General features: G+C 45.6%; 1 protein-coding gene across 2 annotated transcripts; it reads right to left on the bottom strand.

Annotated features, from left to right (window-relative positions):
- Positions 1-103: 103 nt before the first annotated feature.
- On the bottom strand, positions 104-14,669 carry CCNF (cyclin F). Of its 2 annotated transcripts, none has more exons than XM_056336015.1 (17): positions 14,540-14,669; positions 11,270-11,424; positions 10,747-10,853; positions 9,762-9,829; positions 8,774-8,967; positions 8,364-8,417; positions 7,734-7,838; positions 7,098-7,175; positions 6,572-6,723; positions 5,755-5,919; positions 4,959-5,082; positions 4,365-4,545; positions 3,840-3,927; positions 3,179-3,278; positions 2,732-2,862; positions 2,387-2,556; positions 104-1,798 (listed from the first exon to the last, which is right to left on the bottom strand). In XM_056336015.1, the coding sequence occupies exons 1-17, from the start codon at positions 14,550-14,552 to the stop codon at positions 1,335-1,337; spliced, it is 2,349 nt and encodes a 782-aa protein (XP_056191990.1). In that variant the 5' UTR covers positions 14,553-14,669; the 3' UTR covers positions 104-1,334. The 2 variants fall into 2 exon arrangements, with proteins under 2 accessions (XP_056191990.1, XP_056191991.1); XM_056336016.1 differs by lacking the exon at positions 104-1,798 and adding an exon at positions 1,805-2,304.
- Positions 14,670-18,167: the final 3,498 nt, after the last annotated feature.

Below are 18,167 nucleotides of genomic sequence, written 5' to 3' on the forward strand. Positions count from 1 at the left end.
TAGCCAAGTTCTTAACCTCATCTCCAAACATCCCATCAGTTCTCCCAGGCCAATGCAATATGTGAGTGGGTTACCAGTCATTGAAGTAAGACAGTGAGCCATCTATATTAAAAAAATTTTATAAAAAAGTCACTATACTGTGTGTATCTGAACTGTTGCCATCTGCCACAGTAACTTCTAACAAAGGAGGGGTCCAGTTCCAGTGTTAAATTCATTGATGTCTCCTGGAAGTCTTGTACCTTGGTATTTCAATGTTTGCTACCTGTTTGTAAATAGAAGGCCCTTCTCCTAATGTTCACAGGCTGAAGAAGCTTTAAGCCAGGCTTGCTAGGCTGAGGTCAGTGGAGGTGGTTTCTTCAAATTGTTGAAGCAGCACCTAGTAGAAAAAGCATATGCTGCCCTTGCAGGTGAGGAGCCAGTAGCAAGGCTTAAAATAGGGCCTTCAGTAAGACACATTGCCTGCCCTTACTGCACTACTGCCTGTTTCTAGTGTTCACATGATTTGTACTTTCCTTGAGGACACATTAATAGAAATAGCAAGGAAGACTGTGCAAGACAGGAAATGAAATTGAGCCACTGGCCGGAGGTGGCAGTTCCACCACACGGTTCCAGCAGAGACTGACAGTTCACAGAGTCACATTATAGTACTGGGCAGTGAAGCATTAAGGCACAGAAGGAGGATTTTTTTCAGGTAAGGAAAACATGGCAATTAGAGCCAGAGGCAAATAGGGCTTTAAACCATCTGAGGTAGGTAAAAAAGCTCAGACCTGCAGTGAGCCTTTGTTTACCTCTTGATTGTATCCATAAAGACCTTGTATCAGTGCAGCAAATGATCAATACATAGAAGAGGGAAGCACCAGCTGAGCGAGACAGTACCTGGCCAGAAGGAAAAGGCAGCATAACCTCAAAAAAAAAAAAATAGGTCTTTCAAGTGGAAGAATTCAAGCATAGTGTTACATCCAGTAACTTGAGAACCAGAGTCAGTGCCTTTCTTTCATAGTGCCAGGCCTTACAGTGAAGCGAGGGACATGACAAGTTCTTTTCTATTACCAAGGGGTAACTGGAGAGGTATGAGAAAAACGAACTATAAAGTTTCATAGGTGGAGAAGAATCTTAAGTTGCAGAGGATCACATAATAGGGAATACTTTAAAAAGGCAGCTATCAGGGAAGGAAATGGCCCAGAAGTGAGCTACATAATTACAGGATAGGCATAGGCAAAAGAGGGGAAAGGCTCTTTTTGGAGGTATTGACAGTTAATTTGCTATCATCCCTGTATGCCTACAGCGGAAATACTGTTTGCAGGAATCCTAGAAAAGTAAAGAGCATGAAGAAGTCAGAGGCTTAAGAAGCCCAAGTTCACCCTTTCTTCACTGTGTTCTGCCACATTTTTTCGCTTGACTTGCCTTCTGTCACACTTGCCATCACTAGGCCTAGCACAGGCTGACTGTAAACATGATTCCAAGTAATGAGGCGGGCATGGCTCCTTCTTCATGGCACTGCCCAGGGACAGTGCTGAGGTAGGTTTGAGAGGTACTCCAAGGTTGCCTTCTACAGAGGATGTAGGACTGGCACTGTTGATGGAAGAGTAGCCTGAGCTCCCTTCCAGGTTAGGATTTCTTGGGGTGAAATATACTGAGAGGCTGCGAGTGTCACCCAGCAGCTTAGCCTCCCTCGGTGGTGCTGCATCCACATCCCACTCTACAGCTAGGTTGTCTTCATCGCTGGAGTCCTGACAGCAGTGCTCTCCAGGGTCCATATAGACCACCGTCATGTCCAAGATCCCACTGGGACTTGTCACTGCAGGGTGATAAAACAAAAAGGTGAATTTTGATGTGGGCAACACCAAGCAGGCATTGAGAATCACAGAATCCAGCAGAAAAAAAAAAAAAAACCAAGCGAGAGTGTAAATCTTACATCTACTTGCACACGGAGGGGACAGTAGAGCACTAAGTTCACCCTCATTTAAAACAGTAGCTTCCCCCCTCCCTGCCTCAGACTGTTTGGGTAGGTACTAAGAGTTGTTCAGAAAATGGAACAGCCAGTCCCAGCGTCAGCAAAACAAACAGGTACTAACAGTGTTTCTAACACAGTGGGCCACACGTGATGAATGGCCCACTATCAGCGGCATCTGAAAACAGACTCGCTTTGAAATACCAAGCAGCTGTAAAAGCTCTTCATGCTCTGAAGCAGTATGAAGAAAGAGAACAGATGTATAGATCTAAAATATTTAACAATTACAACCACTGGGGAAGGGGGAGGGTGATTCCAACTGGTCTTCCACTGAAAGTTCAGGCTTCTGTTGCCTGAGGAACAGTTTTAAGCAAAGATGAAGAGGCAAGTTTTAATTGTCTTGACCACTTTTTATAAGCAGAATAAAACTCTCACCGTCTCCATCTCGCTCGCCTTCACTTTCCTGATCACCTTCATAGCCAGAGCAGGAATCCAAACTCCAGTCTAGGAAGTTATCTAGAAGACTTTCTTCCTGGGTGGATAGCTCTGCTGTGGGTGTGGTCACAAAGCTGCCTCTGTCATCCTTAATGCTGTCTTCCCTCCTCCTGCAGCAAGAAAATCCAAGTCACACCTTAAAAGCCAAGTCTTCTTTCAGGTCTTTTATGTCAAGGTATTTACAGAAAAATGGATCATATTTAAGAATGAAACCTCAGGATACCAGAGAGGAGGAAAGGCTCGTGCTAGACTCCACAGACATTTACAGCAGTGAGTTATACTAGCCTTTTAGTTCTCTTTCCAGAGGGAGAGCTAAGGAAAGTCTGAATCTCCACCGCATTTGTGTGCAAGGGGCTGGGCTCTGGGTCCTCCTGTTTCACACCCAACAATGAACAGAGCTGGCTGTAACTCATCATCTGATAAAAAGAAATAATAATAAAAAAAAATACCTAAGAGCCAGTAAGAATTAGACCATGGGATTCCCAGAAGGAATAAATAGCGAGGAGGCGGCTATTTATTTTCCAGGAGAAATCTATCCCAACAAGTTCTTCCTACACATAGCCAAACAGAGCACTTCAAGTTTAAAATTACCACTTTATTTAGATATTCTGTCCTCCAAAAGTCTGAAGTTAGAACCCACTTCCCATCACTTGAAGTTTACTACATCCTACCATATAGTAGCTTTGCTCTGGGTGTCAGACATCAGCAAATGAAGACCAAGAGCACACCCACCTTTTCTTTGCCTATTTCTTCATAACGCTCATCTTCAAATCGTTGTTTCACAGCAGTTAAGGACACCTGCCTATAATCCTTTGGGACATCGTCATGGAAACTGGAAAGATTAAAGCCCCTATCTTAGAATGGCTTATATGAAACAACAGTAACAAAACCTGTCAGTTTAAGTACTTCCCTTCTGTCCATCCCAGCTCTGTGCTAAGGAAGTTGGTGTTTCAACAGAGTTGCTAAGCACCTAGCCAGGGCACTGGGTTTCTGACCATATAAGCATGTAATTCCTTTTCTGTTCCTTGAGGTAAACAAGATACTTGCCTTCTACTCCTTAAAGAATGAGCTACTTTTGCCCCTGGAACTCCTTCTGAAGCTCACCAATAAGCCAACTGCAGCCTTCTGAAAATAGTGCTGTTTAGCAAGCTGAAACCTGTCAAGCCTCAAGGAGAATCACATTTACTGTAACCCAGGGCCACAACCAGTTGTGAGAAATAGAATAGCTGTCCCTGAGCTGGCCCCTAGGCCTTAGTGCCTCGTGGGGGTGTGACAAGGCAGTTTCCCAAAGCCACCTCCTTCACTGGAAGGGCTGACTGTATAGATGTAGCACGTCTGCAAGAGCTGGAATCCAAGTACTCATGTGCCCTCCCAAAAGAGTTCCAAAACTTACCACTTTTGGTAGAGGCTTAGCACACAGGACAACAGGTCTTCGAGAGAGAAACCGGTGCACTCAGACAGCTGGCTGGTCCAGGGGTGTGCTGGAGAAGAGAGTATATATTACCATTTCATGAAGCTTGGTAGTTCTGTAATCAGATTGTTTATTTTTTAATGGGATAAAGATAATGATCTTTACACGCTTATGCCTGTACGTAGTTTGTTCAAGTTCACTATTCGTTTCAAGGACAGGACTACCTGCCAAAGTCTCATTTACACACAAAGCTTGCATGGTCTGATGGTGATACTCTTGTTCATCAGAGCTATTAAGGAGGTCAGACAGACTGAACTCAACTCTTCATTTTGAAGACTTATACCCGTCTCCCTCTTCTCTGCTCCCCCCTAGCCAAGTGACTGGAACATCCTGCCTAAAGACAGAGTAACACAAAAAACCCCCCCTCCCAAACCCCAAAGGCTCCCTAAAAAGACAAGGCAAACTGACATACCATGCTGCAGCTCCTCTTAAGGTAAGGCTCCTTACCTTGCCTATGTAGTATCTTAGCCAGCAGTAGTGCTCCAGCAGCCAGCTGAGCTGGGGAATACACACAAAGGCTTGTGTTTAAGAGTGACAGTTCACAAATGAAGCTGTAAAGGTGAAGAGTTCTTCTCTCTAGTGAGACTATGTTTGACAATACGTCTTTGTAGTCCACAATGGTAGGTATCTAGTGCAAAAAAGGAGAACAGGGGTTGGAAATACAAGATGAGCACCAAGTATTTAGAACAATTGTTTCCAGGAGACGCTGTTTTCATTACATTAGGTTTGTGGTTTTATGGTTGGTTGGGTTTTATGTGTTTTGTTGGGGTTTTTTTGTTTGTTTGTTTTGTTAACTACTACACTGACATTGAAACATTCTCCAGGAAAGAATAAATGGCCTCTTAAAACTTAAATTTTAATCTCCACAGAAAGGCAGAGGGCTTTGTATCTCATGCTTTGCAATATGCATGGTCTCCACAGCTGATTGCGAACACTCACATAAACCCCCAACATCCTACCTAAGGAGAAGTGCTAATTACAACAGTCCGACTTTAATAGCAACCCAAGGGGTGACATACTCCATCTGCTTTGCAAACTCACCCTTATCTTTCCTTCCAGGGCAGAAATGATTTCGCCCATCATTCTGACCAAGTCCTCATACTTGTATGTGTTGTCCGTTAGCCACACAGCTTCCCGTATTGTCAAGATCTCTTTGCTGATGAAGCTGCAATATTAAATAATATGAACAGTTAGCCCCAGAAGAAAGGGAATTTGTGCACCTCTGCACTAATGTTTTTAGGGCAGAAAAATGCACCTAAGAAGACCAAAGAGTTAAACAGCTTTATACGGTACTTTCCTACGTATAGACCAGGAAAAAGAAAAGCAACTCTTCATTTATTTAATCTTTAAAGTAGAATCTCCTACTAAATTGTTCCAGATTCCTCATTTTATGAAACCTCTCCTCGGTTGAGATGCAAGACATTAAGGTAACTAACACAGAACAATAATTTTCCACCACACCATGCAGTACACCAGAGCATAACAGACTAAACTATGTAACACCACCACTGCAGTTGTTCCTTACAGGGTTACTCATGATAATATGGTGTGAAAGCCTTCAGTTGGTGATGGAATGCATTTTGACTAAACCACCACTACAGAGGATTTTTTTCGTTCTTATGGATATACCAAGAACATGTTCAAGGAATTACATTTTGCGTCTCATTTGCAGAGGCTGTGTTTGTATATGAACACAGTTCAAGCAGCAGGCAACATAGAAGGAAGCCAAAGATTCTCTCCAGTATTACTACTAGCGAGGGGGGAAATAAAGCTTACGCTGCAGAAATTAATTTGAATGACCAGAATATCACCTCTGTTCACCAGTCAGGACCCCTACCGTGTGCAAATGACCATGCAGGCTATTCCCAAAAGTTGGAGTTGAGCCCGAGGTACAGGTCTCAGCTTCAAATAACGATCCACGCATCCCACTGTCATGTGAAGGCATAGGCTAGAAAAGTCTTTCATGGTAGCCACTTCTACCAGCCAATCAATCAGGATGTACCTAGACAGGGAAGAGAGACATAATCTGCACAGTTAGAAGCCATTCAAACCTGTGCTGAACACCCCCCACCCCCCACCCCATGCCTAGTTACCAAGGCTCTGCTCCACTCAAAAGTTCCAAGCCAGGGAATTTCACCAAAAGAATTTTCAGAAAAATGACACATTGCACTAAGATAAGGATTTGCAACTAGGAAGCCTGTAACTCTCTGAAGGGTCAACAGTCTGCCTGAGTTGTCTGTGAAATGGAGTTAGAAACTATCCTATAACAGGCACTTGCACAAAAAAAGGGTAGGGCATATCAATTAGGAGGCTAAAGGCCACCTAAGGTAACTAGAGTTAACTACAGCTCCAACGGGTTAAACAGTGCCTCCAGTTCTTGAACTTATTAGTCTCAACAAATGCAAGAACTTACAGTCCAGAAAAAAACCTCACACACCTAATTTCAGCTCTTCATCAGGGCTTGAAGGGCTCTGATATAGGACGCTTTGCAGAGGAAGCTTTTCTCTGATTGTACGTAATGCATCAGAGGAAGCAAAGCAAAAAATTCCCTCTTCCAGCAGACCTCGTTCTAGATTTATTTCCCTCTTCAGATGCAGAGGGAAATAAGCAGTGGTTTCTGCTGTGTGGCCTGACTCCTGGATCTGAGTTTTTACCTCATTGTTTCATTCATTCCTTTCTGCACAGTGAAGATACTTTGCTTGCTGACAGGAAGGGAAGCTTGAAAGATTTGAGACACCATTTCACTGGATGATTTAGCTTCTAATCCTAGTTGGTTTCCATTCCCACAAGCTTTGGCTAAAGCTATCTGTAGTAGAGAGAACACAAAGTATTTTTTTTTTTTTTACCAAATGGCAACTAAGGCAGTACAGGATGGTCTTGTAACATTCCTGCTGAAAACAGTGAGCATGACAAACTACTTGAGTCAGTTCTTAGTTTGGCTTAAATGTTGAACACACACATTATTTTGGGCAGGCTGTTAAGTCCATCAAAAGACGTATCTTTACTCAGGTCGTACCACAGATGTGCAGAGGGAACTGCAGACTAAATACACACGCATATATAGGCATCATTCAGCAATTTTAACCTGCTGAATGATTCTAAAGGGAGGAGTCTAAACCTACAACAGCAGCATAGAGAAGACCGAATAAAGACTGTTTTCCTGAGAAAAGCCAGTCTTACCTGTGCTTCCCAGCAGCCCTTTGCTGCATAGTCTCGTAGCTTCCTGAGACTTTGGAGGTATCTGCCAGGATCTGACATCTACAGAGAGGAATGTAAACAGATTTAAAAAACCATTACCTTTATACAACAAACAAAAGGATTGTAGTACTAATATTCAGGGAAAAAACACTGCCTGTGGGTACATTTATTATTTCAGCAACCAGTCTGTTTCTCATCATGATGACAAAGTTTTTAGGAAAGTATTTTCAGTTCTTGGCCCAGCTCTCACAGGAAACGAGACAGGTCACTTGGGATTCCAACATGACAGCTTTGGCAGATTTATTAATGACAATGCAGGCAGTCTCCCCCGTCCTGTTCCCACGTGAGCCACACAATCGCTAGCCAGCAGTGCCTATGCCTTTAGAGTTCGTATAAAGAAACTTCGGCTTGCATCTTGGCTGCAGCTGCTTGTAGACCCACTCACTTTAAACACCAAGGCAGATACCAAAGCTCATCTAAGAGAGTTCTTACCTTCTTCATAAACAAGGAGAGTGCTAAGCTCTGAGGAAGAGCAATTTCTTTCTGTGTAAATTCATTGCACATACCAGAGCTCCAGAAGTTACAGTGAAAAAGTTGAGACAAAACCCCACTACTTACAGCAGCCTTTCTGTTACTTTCCCAAAGGAGGTAGGAGCTAATTAAACAACCCTGCTTTGAAGATTCTTCAAACATTTCAAGGGATTGTTTTCTTTTTTCTTCATCCTAAGAAAAAAAGGCATGATAGCATTTTTGCTGTTCAGTCAACTAGATGCCAGATCTCAATAATTCAGAAGCTACAGAACAGCTCTGTACTGAACGCTAGAGAGCAGAATCAACTGATTCTGTGAGTCCCCTTCAGACTACGAGGGGTCCTCCCATTTGAAGATCCAGGCTCAGGAAGCACTTAGCAGTTTTCCTCAGCTAGACAAAAGCTTTTTGGCTTGCTTGCCACTGAAGAATTATTTCTTTTTTACATGCATTATGACTGGAAGTCTTCCTTTGAGACCTGAACACACTGCAAGCCCACGATGAAGCCAAAATTAGTTTCACAGTTTGTAAAACGCAATAAACTAAGTCGATAATGTTCCTTTAAACAACCAGTAAATTAAACTCACGAGAACAGAAATCCTAGGCCGCTTGAGGAATATAAGATCATTTGGCTGTTGGTTTTTTTTATTAACCAAGGTAAACAGCATTAGGATCACCAATAAAAGCATTCAAATACATCAGATCAGAAACACTGCTCACCTCAAAGAGACTCAAGACCTTAGCCAAGCAGTGGAGAATAGATCCTTTTTGAGCCTGAAGAAAGCATTAAGATAAAGCATTGTTAAAGATACACAAAGAACAACAGCAAACTTTTGCTAGTGATTCCAGACTACAATTTTGTTTGCCTTTCAATCATTCCTCCTCTTTGCTTCTCTCAATGTTTTGTTTATTTAAGACACTACTGAATCTCTCGGAAGAGACAGTACAAGCCTCCGGCACTCAGGATATACCAAGTGTATCATTTCAATAAATTCATTGAAACGATTGATCCACAGTCAATGAAGCAACAGGAGTACAGGAGCTCCTTGGGGGAACAAAAATATTTTTTCTAAAATAACTAGATGCTGCTATTAGCCTATGTTAAAGTCAAGGGCAGAAATAAATCTTACTTTCTCCAACTGACACTCTGCTTTGAGACTCTCATAGACCACAGCTTTACAACAGCTTCCACTCAACGACCAGGGAGGACGGATAAAAAGCCAGATAAATGGGGCTGCGCACACATTCAAACGCTCCGCCAGACTGAAGAAGTGAGATGCCTTTAATCCATTCACTTCTGCACGACCCTCATCGGAGATGGACACTGAACAAAAAAAAAAAAAGCTAGAAATCATTTAAAGTTTATTCATAACACCTGCTTGGCATTTAGTCAGGCTAAGACAGACAACAGGATACAATCAGGAAAAGATTGAACAACGTCTTCCCTCTAGAGCCTTAAAAATCATGCAGACAACAAAATAAGAGAAATCTTACTACAAAATCAGTCTTTAGGAACATAAAACCCTAAGCTGGGAAGGTGGTGTTCTGCAAATCAACACTCAAAGCAACATTAATTTCTGTCAGCGTACAAACTGGTATGCAAATCCCTCTGCAAGGAGGCTTCTCCTCTCAGCTGTCAGTCCCTTTTAGCACATTTATCACACTAGGTTAAGTAGCCAAGTTCGATCAGAAGTTTTCAGAGGATAACTTCTAAATATGAATTCATATACTATGCATTGACTTCTTTTCTAGAAGAGCTGTGCACTATACTATCATTTAACACCTAGCAGTTTAGCGACCAGCATTTAGTGGCCTGCACCAAAAGGTACAACTGAAGAGGCATCTTGGTAAATGAGACCTGACCACCCACTGAAGACTGCAAACTGCCCCTGCACTTCACTGCTCTAGAATCTGGGTACAAAAGCATCAGGGTTTGAGATACAGGAGAAAGAGCTTTGTAAGCAGCCAGTAAGAGTGCTGACTTTACAGTGAGACAACTAGTTTGATCTGACTTTACAGTGAGACAACTAGTTTGATGTGTATCTATATGTAAGCCTTTAGCTCATCCACATTTCCTTCTGTCATGCCAAAGACCTGAGTACAAGCTTCCACACTTACAGCCTTCATTGTACAGGTACGCTATCCCCAGCTTCACAGCAGCTTCAAAGTTACCCCTTTCAGCAGCCCTGAATGGGAAACAGAGAAGATACTAGAGGTTGAAATCAGTAGCTGCTTCCAGGCCCACATCTTCAAACACTTTACTTCCGTGGAGGTCAGACTGTGAATTTGGTAACCCCAAACCATAAGCATACGTGCTTTCACTGCAGAAGTTAAACCTAAGTTATGCTGAGGATTTTCTTGCTGGTGGCCTTTTGTACGCCAATATCCAGGAAAATCAGACAATCCCTAGGAATTGTTTCCCATTCCCGTGCAGCATCCCCAATGCCAGAATGCAGTAATACATTTTAGTACTTGTACCCTCAAGGACATGCATCAAGCCCATGTGCTCCTCCCTTCCAACTGATGTGCACATAGTCGTCTTCTTCAGAAAGAAGATAACACATGCATCAAAGCAGCAATAATCAGAAGCAAAATAATTATGACGTTTAAACTGACAGATCCCCTTCAAATGAGAAGGGTAAAAAGACCTTCTCCATCTTTTTTAAGCAGATTTAACATTACCCTTTCAAAATTCACTCATTTTAATACTGAAATTTACCTATTTTCAATATACTCGTTTACACAAGACCAAGCCAACTCGGGCTTCGAAATACGGTTATGCTTGAGCCTCTGATCTCACCTGCGCCTTCATAGAGAAGTACCAGTAACAGATTTTAGATAATGTGTTGTGTTCCAACATGGAATATTAATGCCCTTAAAGAGAAATAGCTTCAGTATATGCAATGGGCCCTGCTCCAGTTAGAGAGCAGTTATAAGCTGCAGCTCAGACATGAAATCAACAATTCTTCATCACCCTAAGCAAAGACTTCTACAAAAAAGGGAACGTCAGACCCCCCCACTTACAGTGAAGATTGATTAGAAACGCCTATGTACCTTCAAACATCTTCTACAACGTCAGACAGATTTTATTCTTAAAGCTTACCTTTCAAACATCTTCAGATTCTGTGGAGAAGGCCATATTTCTTGGAAACTTGCACATGCCCAAACACTAGCATGATTATCCACAAGGTATTTAAGATGCGAGTGCACCTGCAAGGGGGGGGACACCGTAAAATAATAATTACTAAAATAAAGGGACCAACAGAAAAATAGTTCTTTGCAATCTAATTTTAGATAGGTAACTAATTAATCAGAAGTTAAGATTAACTTGTTACCTGCCTAATTATCATTAGGCCAAGAGATGCCAAACCAAACTAATTTGTTCAGCCACAGTGATCTAGCAGGACAATTCCCACAGAGCACTCAAATACTGCTGTTAATCTTCTTGAGTACTGAGAAATAAAACTGCTGCTGGGATAGCAAAAATCTAATTACTGTGTGTACCCTTTGGTTTTCTCTGGGTTTACCCTGACACAAGAGGCCAGCCTTTTCTGTGTGCAGCCCTTGCTCCTAAAGGCAGAGATAAACCATGGTGTGTGACAGCGGGGAAGCAGTGGCAGACTCACAGCTCTGACCGAGAGGATGTCTTCAGCAGGAAGGCCTTTCAGAACATGAAACAGAACATCTTCAGGCAGACTTAACAACGTCAGGACTCGAGGCCGTTTTCTTATCCTTCGCTTTGAAGGGAAGGAAAAACACCTGGAACATCTACAGTGAATCACTGGAAAACAAAAAACAGGGGTCACCTCAGTTAGTGATGGAACAGCACAAGGAAAGAAGGCACTACAGAATATGCACATATATAAATGTGTTTGAATACCTATTTACTACACAGCATAGGACATTTCTTCAAACTTCTATCAGTCATAGAGAAATTTAGCACGTGTCACACAACACCATAAGGCTAAGCCACAAAGCAGTGACTTGTTCGATTTAGCCAATTAAGCCAAGAGGCTCAGAAGGGATAGCTTATACTCAAGTCCTCTTCATTGAGGAGAAATTCTCCATGCCCCAACTCCATCATTTGACTGCATTGAGTTAAACTGTCACTACTAAAACTTCATTTACCTCCCCCACACCTCGGCTTCTCCTTCTCAGTTGATAGCAGTCCTTGGAATGTCACCAGAGAGATTAGGAAGTTGAGACCCACCAAACAAGCTCAAGCCAAGCAGCCAGTTGCTGCCATGGGTGATCATGGAAGATCCCGCAGAACCAGGAAGCCCTTTTAAGTTTCAGCACCTTGTAATGCAAAGACTAAGACATCACCTACATCTTCTGTTCCTCATGAAGACAGTTTACCCTGCCTGCATTCACCAAGAGAGGAAAACAATCTAACAGCTAAGGCAAACCCAAGCGCAGCACGGGAGTACTGCTTGCTGGTAGAGACTCATATTCCATGGTTGAAAGCCCAATCCCTTTTCCATCTCTTGGGGACAGCCACCAAGAGCCTGCCCCCAACCCTGTGCTCCCACTCTGACTAACAGGGGCAGGAATTCAAATCTGTGAAAGGTGGTAGGAGGGAAAAAAGCACATTCCCCACCTCCAGCTCACAAATGGCAGCAAAGGATCACCCTCAGAGTGGTATCCCAGCAGGACCCTCTGAATCAATCCTGGTTCATGCTGTACCTTTCAGAGCCCTGCCATGCAGCAGTGCAGACACCAACAGTGCTCATTTCCATGTCAGCCTCGTACAGCTCTCAGGAGCAGCCCATACAAGCAACAGAAGCTGATTTCCGTGCAAGAAAAAGGCTGAACATTCTCCTTCAAACATAGGGGGGGGGGGAATAATAATTCTGAAGTAAAAGCTTGAGTCCCACGAATTAAAAGACCATGTTAAGGTCCTTTATCTTTATTACAGAAGATTCTTCAGTTGCATTTTTCAAACCCAGTTTAAAGTCTCATACAAAGAGATTACACTTGGAAAATTTATTTACTGATTTTTTTTCTAGAAAAGTTTAATAAAGGATACAGTCTCCACTAGAAAGTCCAATACTGTGGAACATGCACATGCTAGCATTGCTTACCCTATTTTCACTAGTTCATTATTAATTTGAATATTTTTTGATGTAAATGAAAATAGTAGAGTCAAAGTATTAGTACAATGAATATATCAAACCACCCCATATTATCTATGAGGTAAACCAAGTCACAGTAACGTAGTCTTACAAGATCACAGAAGGCACAAGCTGAGAGAATGCTGCAACTCTCAAGCTCTCTTTTACAATGAAAATATAAGGTGGCTGAATAGTCAAGGTGAAGACAGAACATTACTGAGGCAAAAAATATTCTCCACTAATATTTCTTCCCCTCTGGCCTTCTACTTTAGGTGTTCAATGTCTCCTAACATGGAAAGCCTCATGATCTCATACTAACCTCCAGTCCTTCACGCACAACTTCATCAAGGGACCAGAGAAGCAACACGCTGCATTTCTCTTTGAGAAGATAAGAGCAGCAGCTCTTACCAGCTGCAGATGCAGCAAAGGGAAAGAAACTTATGGAGAGGTCAGTCTCACCCTCTCCTCTCTATGAGCACGCCAGCCCGTAGAACCAGCAAGTGTCCAAACTCCATAGCTAATGCAAAGTTTATGGACAATTTGTTCAAAGCGAAGTTGCTGCATCATACTTAATTACTAAACACAGGTTTTTCAGTTTGCAAAGGGAAGGTTATTTGGGTTTTCAAAAGCATGATCCTCAAGAGGGGGCTGCAGATACCTAAGGCATCTCTAAGCCCACTGTGCTGATGCCTGGTCTTCTGTTCATACGTGCTATTAACATCCTTAGCACTTCAGGTTTAACGAGATGGACCACCAGACTGACACAAAATAACATCCAACATCCCACCAGTAGCACAGACCCTACTTGTTACCTGTCTTTGATGAAAAAGCTATCCCCGTAAAAATAAAAAAACTGCCTTGATGCACACAAGGCAGAACACTGCTATCCTTCACATCCTCTTCCACCTCCCGTAGCAAACTGCAGTTTTATTCAGCAGTATTACTGCCATGAAAAAGACACGGACTTTGCAGTGGTGTGCCTATACGTACAGCCTATACCTACAGCCAAATGACTGGGGAGCGTGGGGTACTCGGGCAACTCGGGGAAGAGAAAAATCGATTACAAAAGAGGCAGTCTGAAAGCAGGGGGGAAATTTCACTTTGTTGCTTCACAAAACCCGAGCGATTTAGGCTGGAAGAGACCTCTGGAGGTCACCCAGTCCGAGCCCTGCCCCCGCAGGGGGACTGGGGGCCACAGGCTCGACCCACTCCGAACGCGCCCCCGGGGCGAAGGCCGCCTTCCCTTACGCGCCCGGGGGGCTCCCGCGTAGCGATCCGCGCCAGAGCCGTTGGCAGACGTCTTCTATGTGACCCCGGCGGCCGGCGCAGGCTCAGCACCGGGCTGCGCGCTCAGCCGCGCCGCAGCGCTCGAGGCCACCCGCCAGCGGTAACCGAGGAGCCGCAGCGAGCGGGAAAGGCGCAGCCCCGGGCCGGACCGCGGCACCCGGCCGAGCCCTCGCCGGGCCAGGAGACCCTGGGGGGCCGGGCCGCCCCCAGCCGCGCCGCCGCCGTTTGAATTCCGGCGCGCAGCCGCCCGCGCCCCGCCGCCACCGGCCCCGCAGCCCTCAGGCGCCGGAGGGAGGCGCAGCGGGGCCCGGCCGGGGTCCGCCACCCGCGGCAGGGGCCGTCCCGCCCTCAGAGGCCCCTCAGGAGGGGCTCGGCGCGGGGCGGCGGGGTGGGGTAGGGGAGAACACACGGCGGGGCCGCCGGCGCTCCTCAGAGCGGAGGGAGAGGGATGAAGCGGGACCGCCGGAGCCCGGCCGCGGCCAGGCCCGCACTCACCGCCCGCCTTCATCGCGGCGCGTCCCCGGGGACCGAACGGCCGGCAGCACCCGCCGCGCCCCGACCGGCTGCAAGTGAGGGGCGCCGAGGGGCGGGGCCGAACAGGCCGACGGAGGGGCGGGGCTCCGCATGGACATGCCCCCGCCCGCAGCCACGCCCCGCGACGCTCAGCGAGGGTCAGGGAAGGCGCCGGCGGTGGGCCCCGCCCAGGCCCCGTCCCCCACCCTCGATTGGCCTAGGTCCTCTGAGCGACGCCTACCAGCCTCGCGCACTTTTTTTTTAAACACAGCAGAGTTCGCTATTGGCCGGAAGGGCGGCGAGAGGCGGTGCTCTCCCCGCGCCGCGGGCTGTGATTGGACACCGAGGATGCGAATTCGAATCGGGGCAGTTGGCGGTTCGAGCACCCCCCGGGCGCGGCAGCGCGGCTCATGCGCGCGGCGCACGGAGCCCCCCCCCGTCCCCGTGCGGGGCGTTGCTATGGCAGCAGGCGCCGGTTGTGCGGCTGGTCCCCTCAGTGCCGCCGCCATCTTCCCATCCGGCCGTCTAGCCCTGGGCTCAGCACGGGGGTGGCAGCCTGCAGCGTGCGCCCTGGCCCGGGCCCCGAGCTGCGAGGGCCGCGGTTCCCTTCCTCCTCTAGGCCCCGGGTGGCAGCGGCTTTCCCAGCCTCAGTGGTGCCTCATCTCCAGCCACCTGCTCTAGCACCGAGGTTCGGCCCGGCCCAGCCGAGGGAGCTACACCAGGCAGCTACTGAGGGACACTTGTGTTATATTTCCACCGAATTTACTTCCACCCCAAGTATCCGAGGCCTAAGGGTGTCAGTGCTGGAGCAAGGGCAGCAGGGAGGAAGGAGCAGAGCTGCCCAGAGCATTTCTGACATGCTGAGCTGTAGTGTTGCCCCGTCACTCCACAGCACAGAGCCCTGCCCTGCATGGCCTTGCGTGAGGGTGAGGGGGAATTAGGAAGACAATTCGCAGTCAAAGTTCAAACCTGAGTCAAGTATTCAGAGGAAAGTCCTGATGATCCTCAGAAGGCAAAGTGATAAAGATGTGTGCTGAAAAGGCTGGCAGACAAACAAAGCAACATAGAGAAAATCAGTTACTGCTTTAGCTCACCTGAAGACTTTTGAGAGTCTTTTAGGACAGAGCAGCAAGAAGAGGAGCTGTTGTTTAGTGGGGCATAAAATGTGTCACGATTTCTGGTGGCTGGAAACTCCCAACATTGTGTACCTTGAATAAACATTGTCAGTCCCAGCACAGTTGGGGTTTCTTCCTGGTAACGTGTGTACAAGCTTCGTTTAAGGACAACCCTAGATTTTACAAGCACTTTTGATTGGTATAATACAAACTTCTGGATGCTTCTCTGCACATACACCCTTGCAAAGGGTTGGGTTGGCTTTGAAATCTCACCCGTGATCTCATTTTATGGTTGGGGAAGCTGAACTTGGGTGGCTAGATGGCTTCTCTGAGCTCACGCCACGCTAGCTGTGCTGGGACTGGCAGGCCCTCGTGCTGACCCACGTCCAGTGCAGTGGCCGTGGGGGATGAGCTGCTGTGGACAGACTTTCTCCCATGCGGGTCCACCTCTCCCCTCCATCCGTAAAACCGCATAATGTTCCTGGGGAGCACAGCAGCTGCTGACGTGGAAAAATGGTACCAGGAGCACAGGGAATATTTAGCTTCTTTTAATTGAGCAGCATTTTGAGTTAAAAAGTTAATGATGCTGTCGTCTTTTGTTCCTTATTTCTTCTCCCCCTCACAGCTGTTTCTGTCAACTAAAAATAAGTTGAACCAGCAAACAAAACGTGAATAATCAGCTCCCTGCAGAAAGCTAAAATACCAGTTCTTGAGTCTTGAGATGCTCTTTGAGTCATAGGTGATCTGTAGTGCAGGGTCCCCTCAGGTAGATCCCATTCTTTCTAGACAGTGCAGCTGCAGGAGAAGGCAGGGCATGGGGAAGGTTATATTTGAGGGTCAGATTGTAACCAAAACCTGGGTGGGCACAGGAAGGCAGGAGCTGAGATTTTCAGAAGCAGTTAAGTTTGGCCTGTTTTGTCCTTTCCGGAGTCAGATGGCAGAACATTCAGATGGCTTTATCACTGACAGACCAGATCAGAGGCTGACTGGTGTGCGATGGATTTCATGTTACCTAAACATGGCCATCTGACAAGATCTTCAAAAGCCTGTGGTGTCTGCAGCCACTGCCCAGAGCTGGCAGATGGGACAGGAGCGGGACCGGCACCCTCTCCAACAGGCTGGATGCCAGGGTGGATATCCTGCCCTAAACACTTCTGCACCCTCCTTGAAAAGGCATTACACAGTTAAGAGTTGGTCTTTACAGCGGAAAAAGGCTCACTAGTGTTCATTTTAATCACTGTTGCCATCTCCTGAGCTGGATTTCCCTTATTATCATGCCTCTTTCTCTGCTGAACAGCAGGCAGAGGGTTGTGTTTCTCCTAAATTGGAATGCCTCTTTGCTCCCTTCACATCTGTTGGCTGTGGAAGTGAGGGTAAATACAACTAAGGCCTTTTGTTTGTCTTGATTGCTGTGACTTAAACAAAACTCAACAAATGTGTAATGCTTATTCGCCATACTGCCAAATGTGTGATTCTTCTGGAGGCACGCTGCTACACTAGCTCAAGTTTCAGTCAAGGTGTTGGTCCCTCTCATGAAGAGATTCAAGGGCCTGAGACCATGGCATCTAAGCAATACATCCACAGTCAACGGCAACATTCCCCTGGAAAACCTGAAAATTTCTGAAAATACCTTTTAATCAGGTAAATATCAGTGTGCACTTTTTTTGTGTCCATTTGTGAGAGAAAGAGGACTTGTTGCCACCCAGATTGTTGCTCACTCACTGTCTCGGCAGCTTCAGCCTTTTAAGCCTTTTCAGCTGGGCATTTGTGAAAGTCTTTTTAGTGCTAGTTGATTTTTCCACCCTGATTTGTACATGGATCGTGATCAGATTCAAATGTGTAGATTTTAAGGGAAGAGCAAGGATTTTAGTCAAATAGGACTTAACAGAAAGTGGTATAAACAGATATGAACGTAGCATCCTGTCTAATGCCTTCAGCTAGTGAACGGGCTAACAAACAGCTTGATTTAAACATTCAGAATGTATTCAGTCTGGTGAACAAGTTGCAGACAAGCACCTAAACATTAAAGGTTCCATTACATGCTGTTGCAAAAATAATTTCATTTAGGTATACAGCAAAATTACATGTCTGCATTGCACTGTGGAGCTGTGTGGTTTGCAGAGGTTCTTTCCCTCCAGACTAACACTGTCCAAGATAGTTCCAGAACTGAAAACAAAATGACTGTGATATTATAGTGCTACATGGAAGTTAATTAGCCAGGCTGAAACCCAAGAGTAATTAGCTCAGCTGCAGCAACATCCCAGCTATGCTGTCCTCTAGCTTTTCTGCAGGGTCTGATGTGATGCCATTTTGAATATGAGGATGCCTGAGGCTGGGAAAAAAGCATGCAACAGGGAGTCATTTTGCTACAATTTTTACATAGTCCATGATTATTCAATCAATAAACATGATAGTTTTATATTATAACATCTGAAGAATACATTGGCAGTTGCAAAATGGAACCTTTTCCACAGTTCAAAGGGCAAACAAAAGCC

This window comes from Falco biarmicus, chromosome 4, assembly GCF_023638135.1.
Source record: "Falco biarmicus isolate bFalBia1 chromosome 4, bFalBia1.pri, whole genome shotgun sequence".
NCBI classification, from domain to species: domain Eukaryota; kingdom Metazoa; phylum Chordata; class Aves; order Falconiformes; family Falconidae; genus Falco; species Falco biarmicus.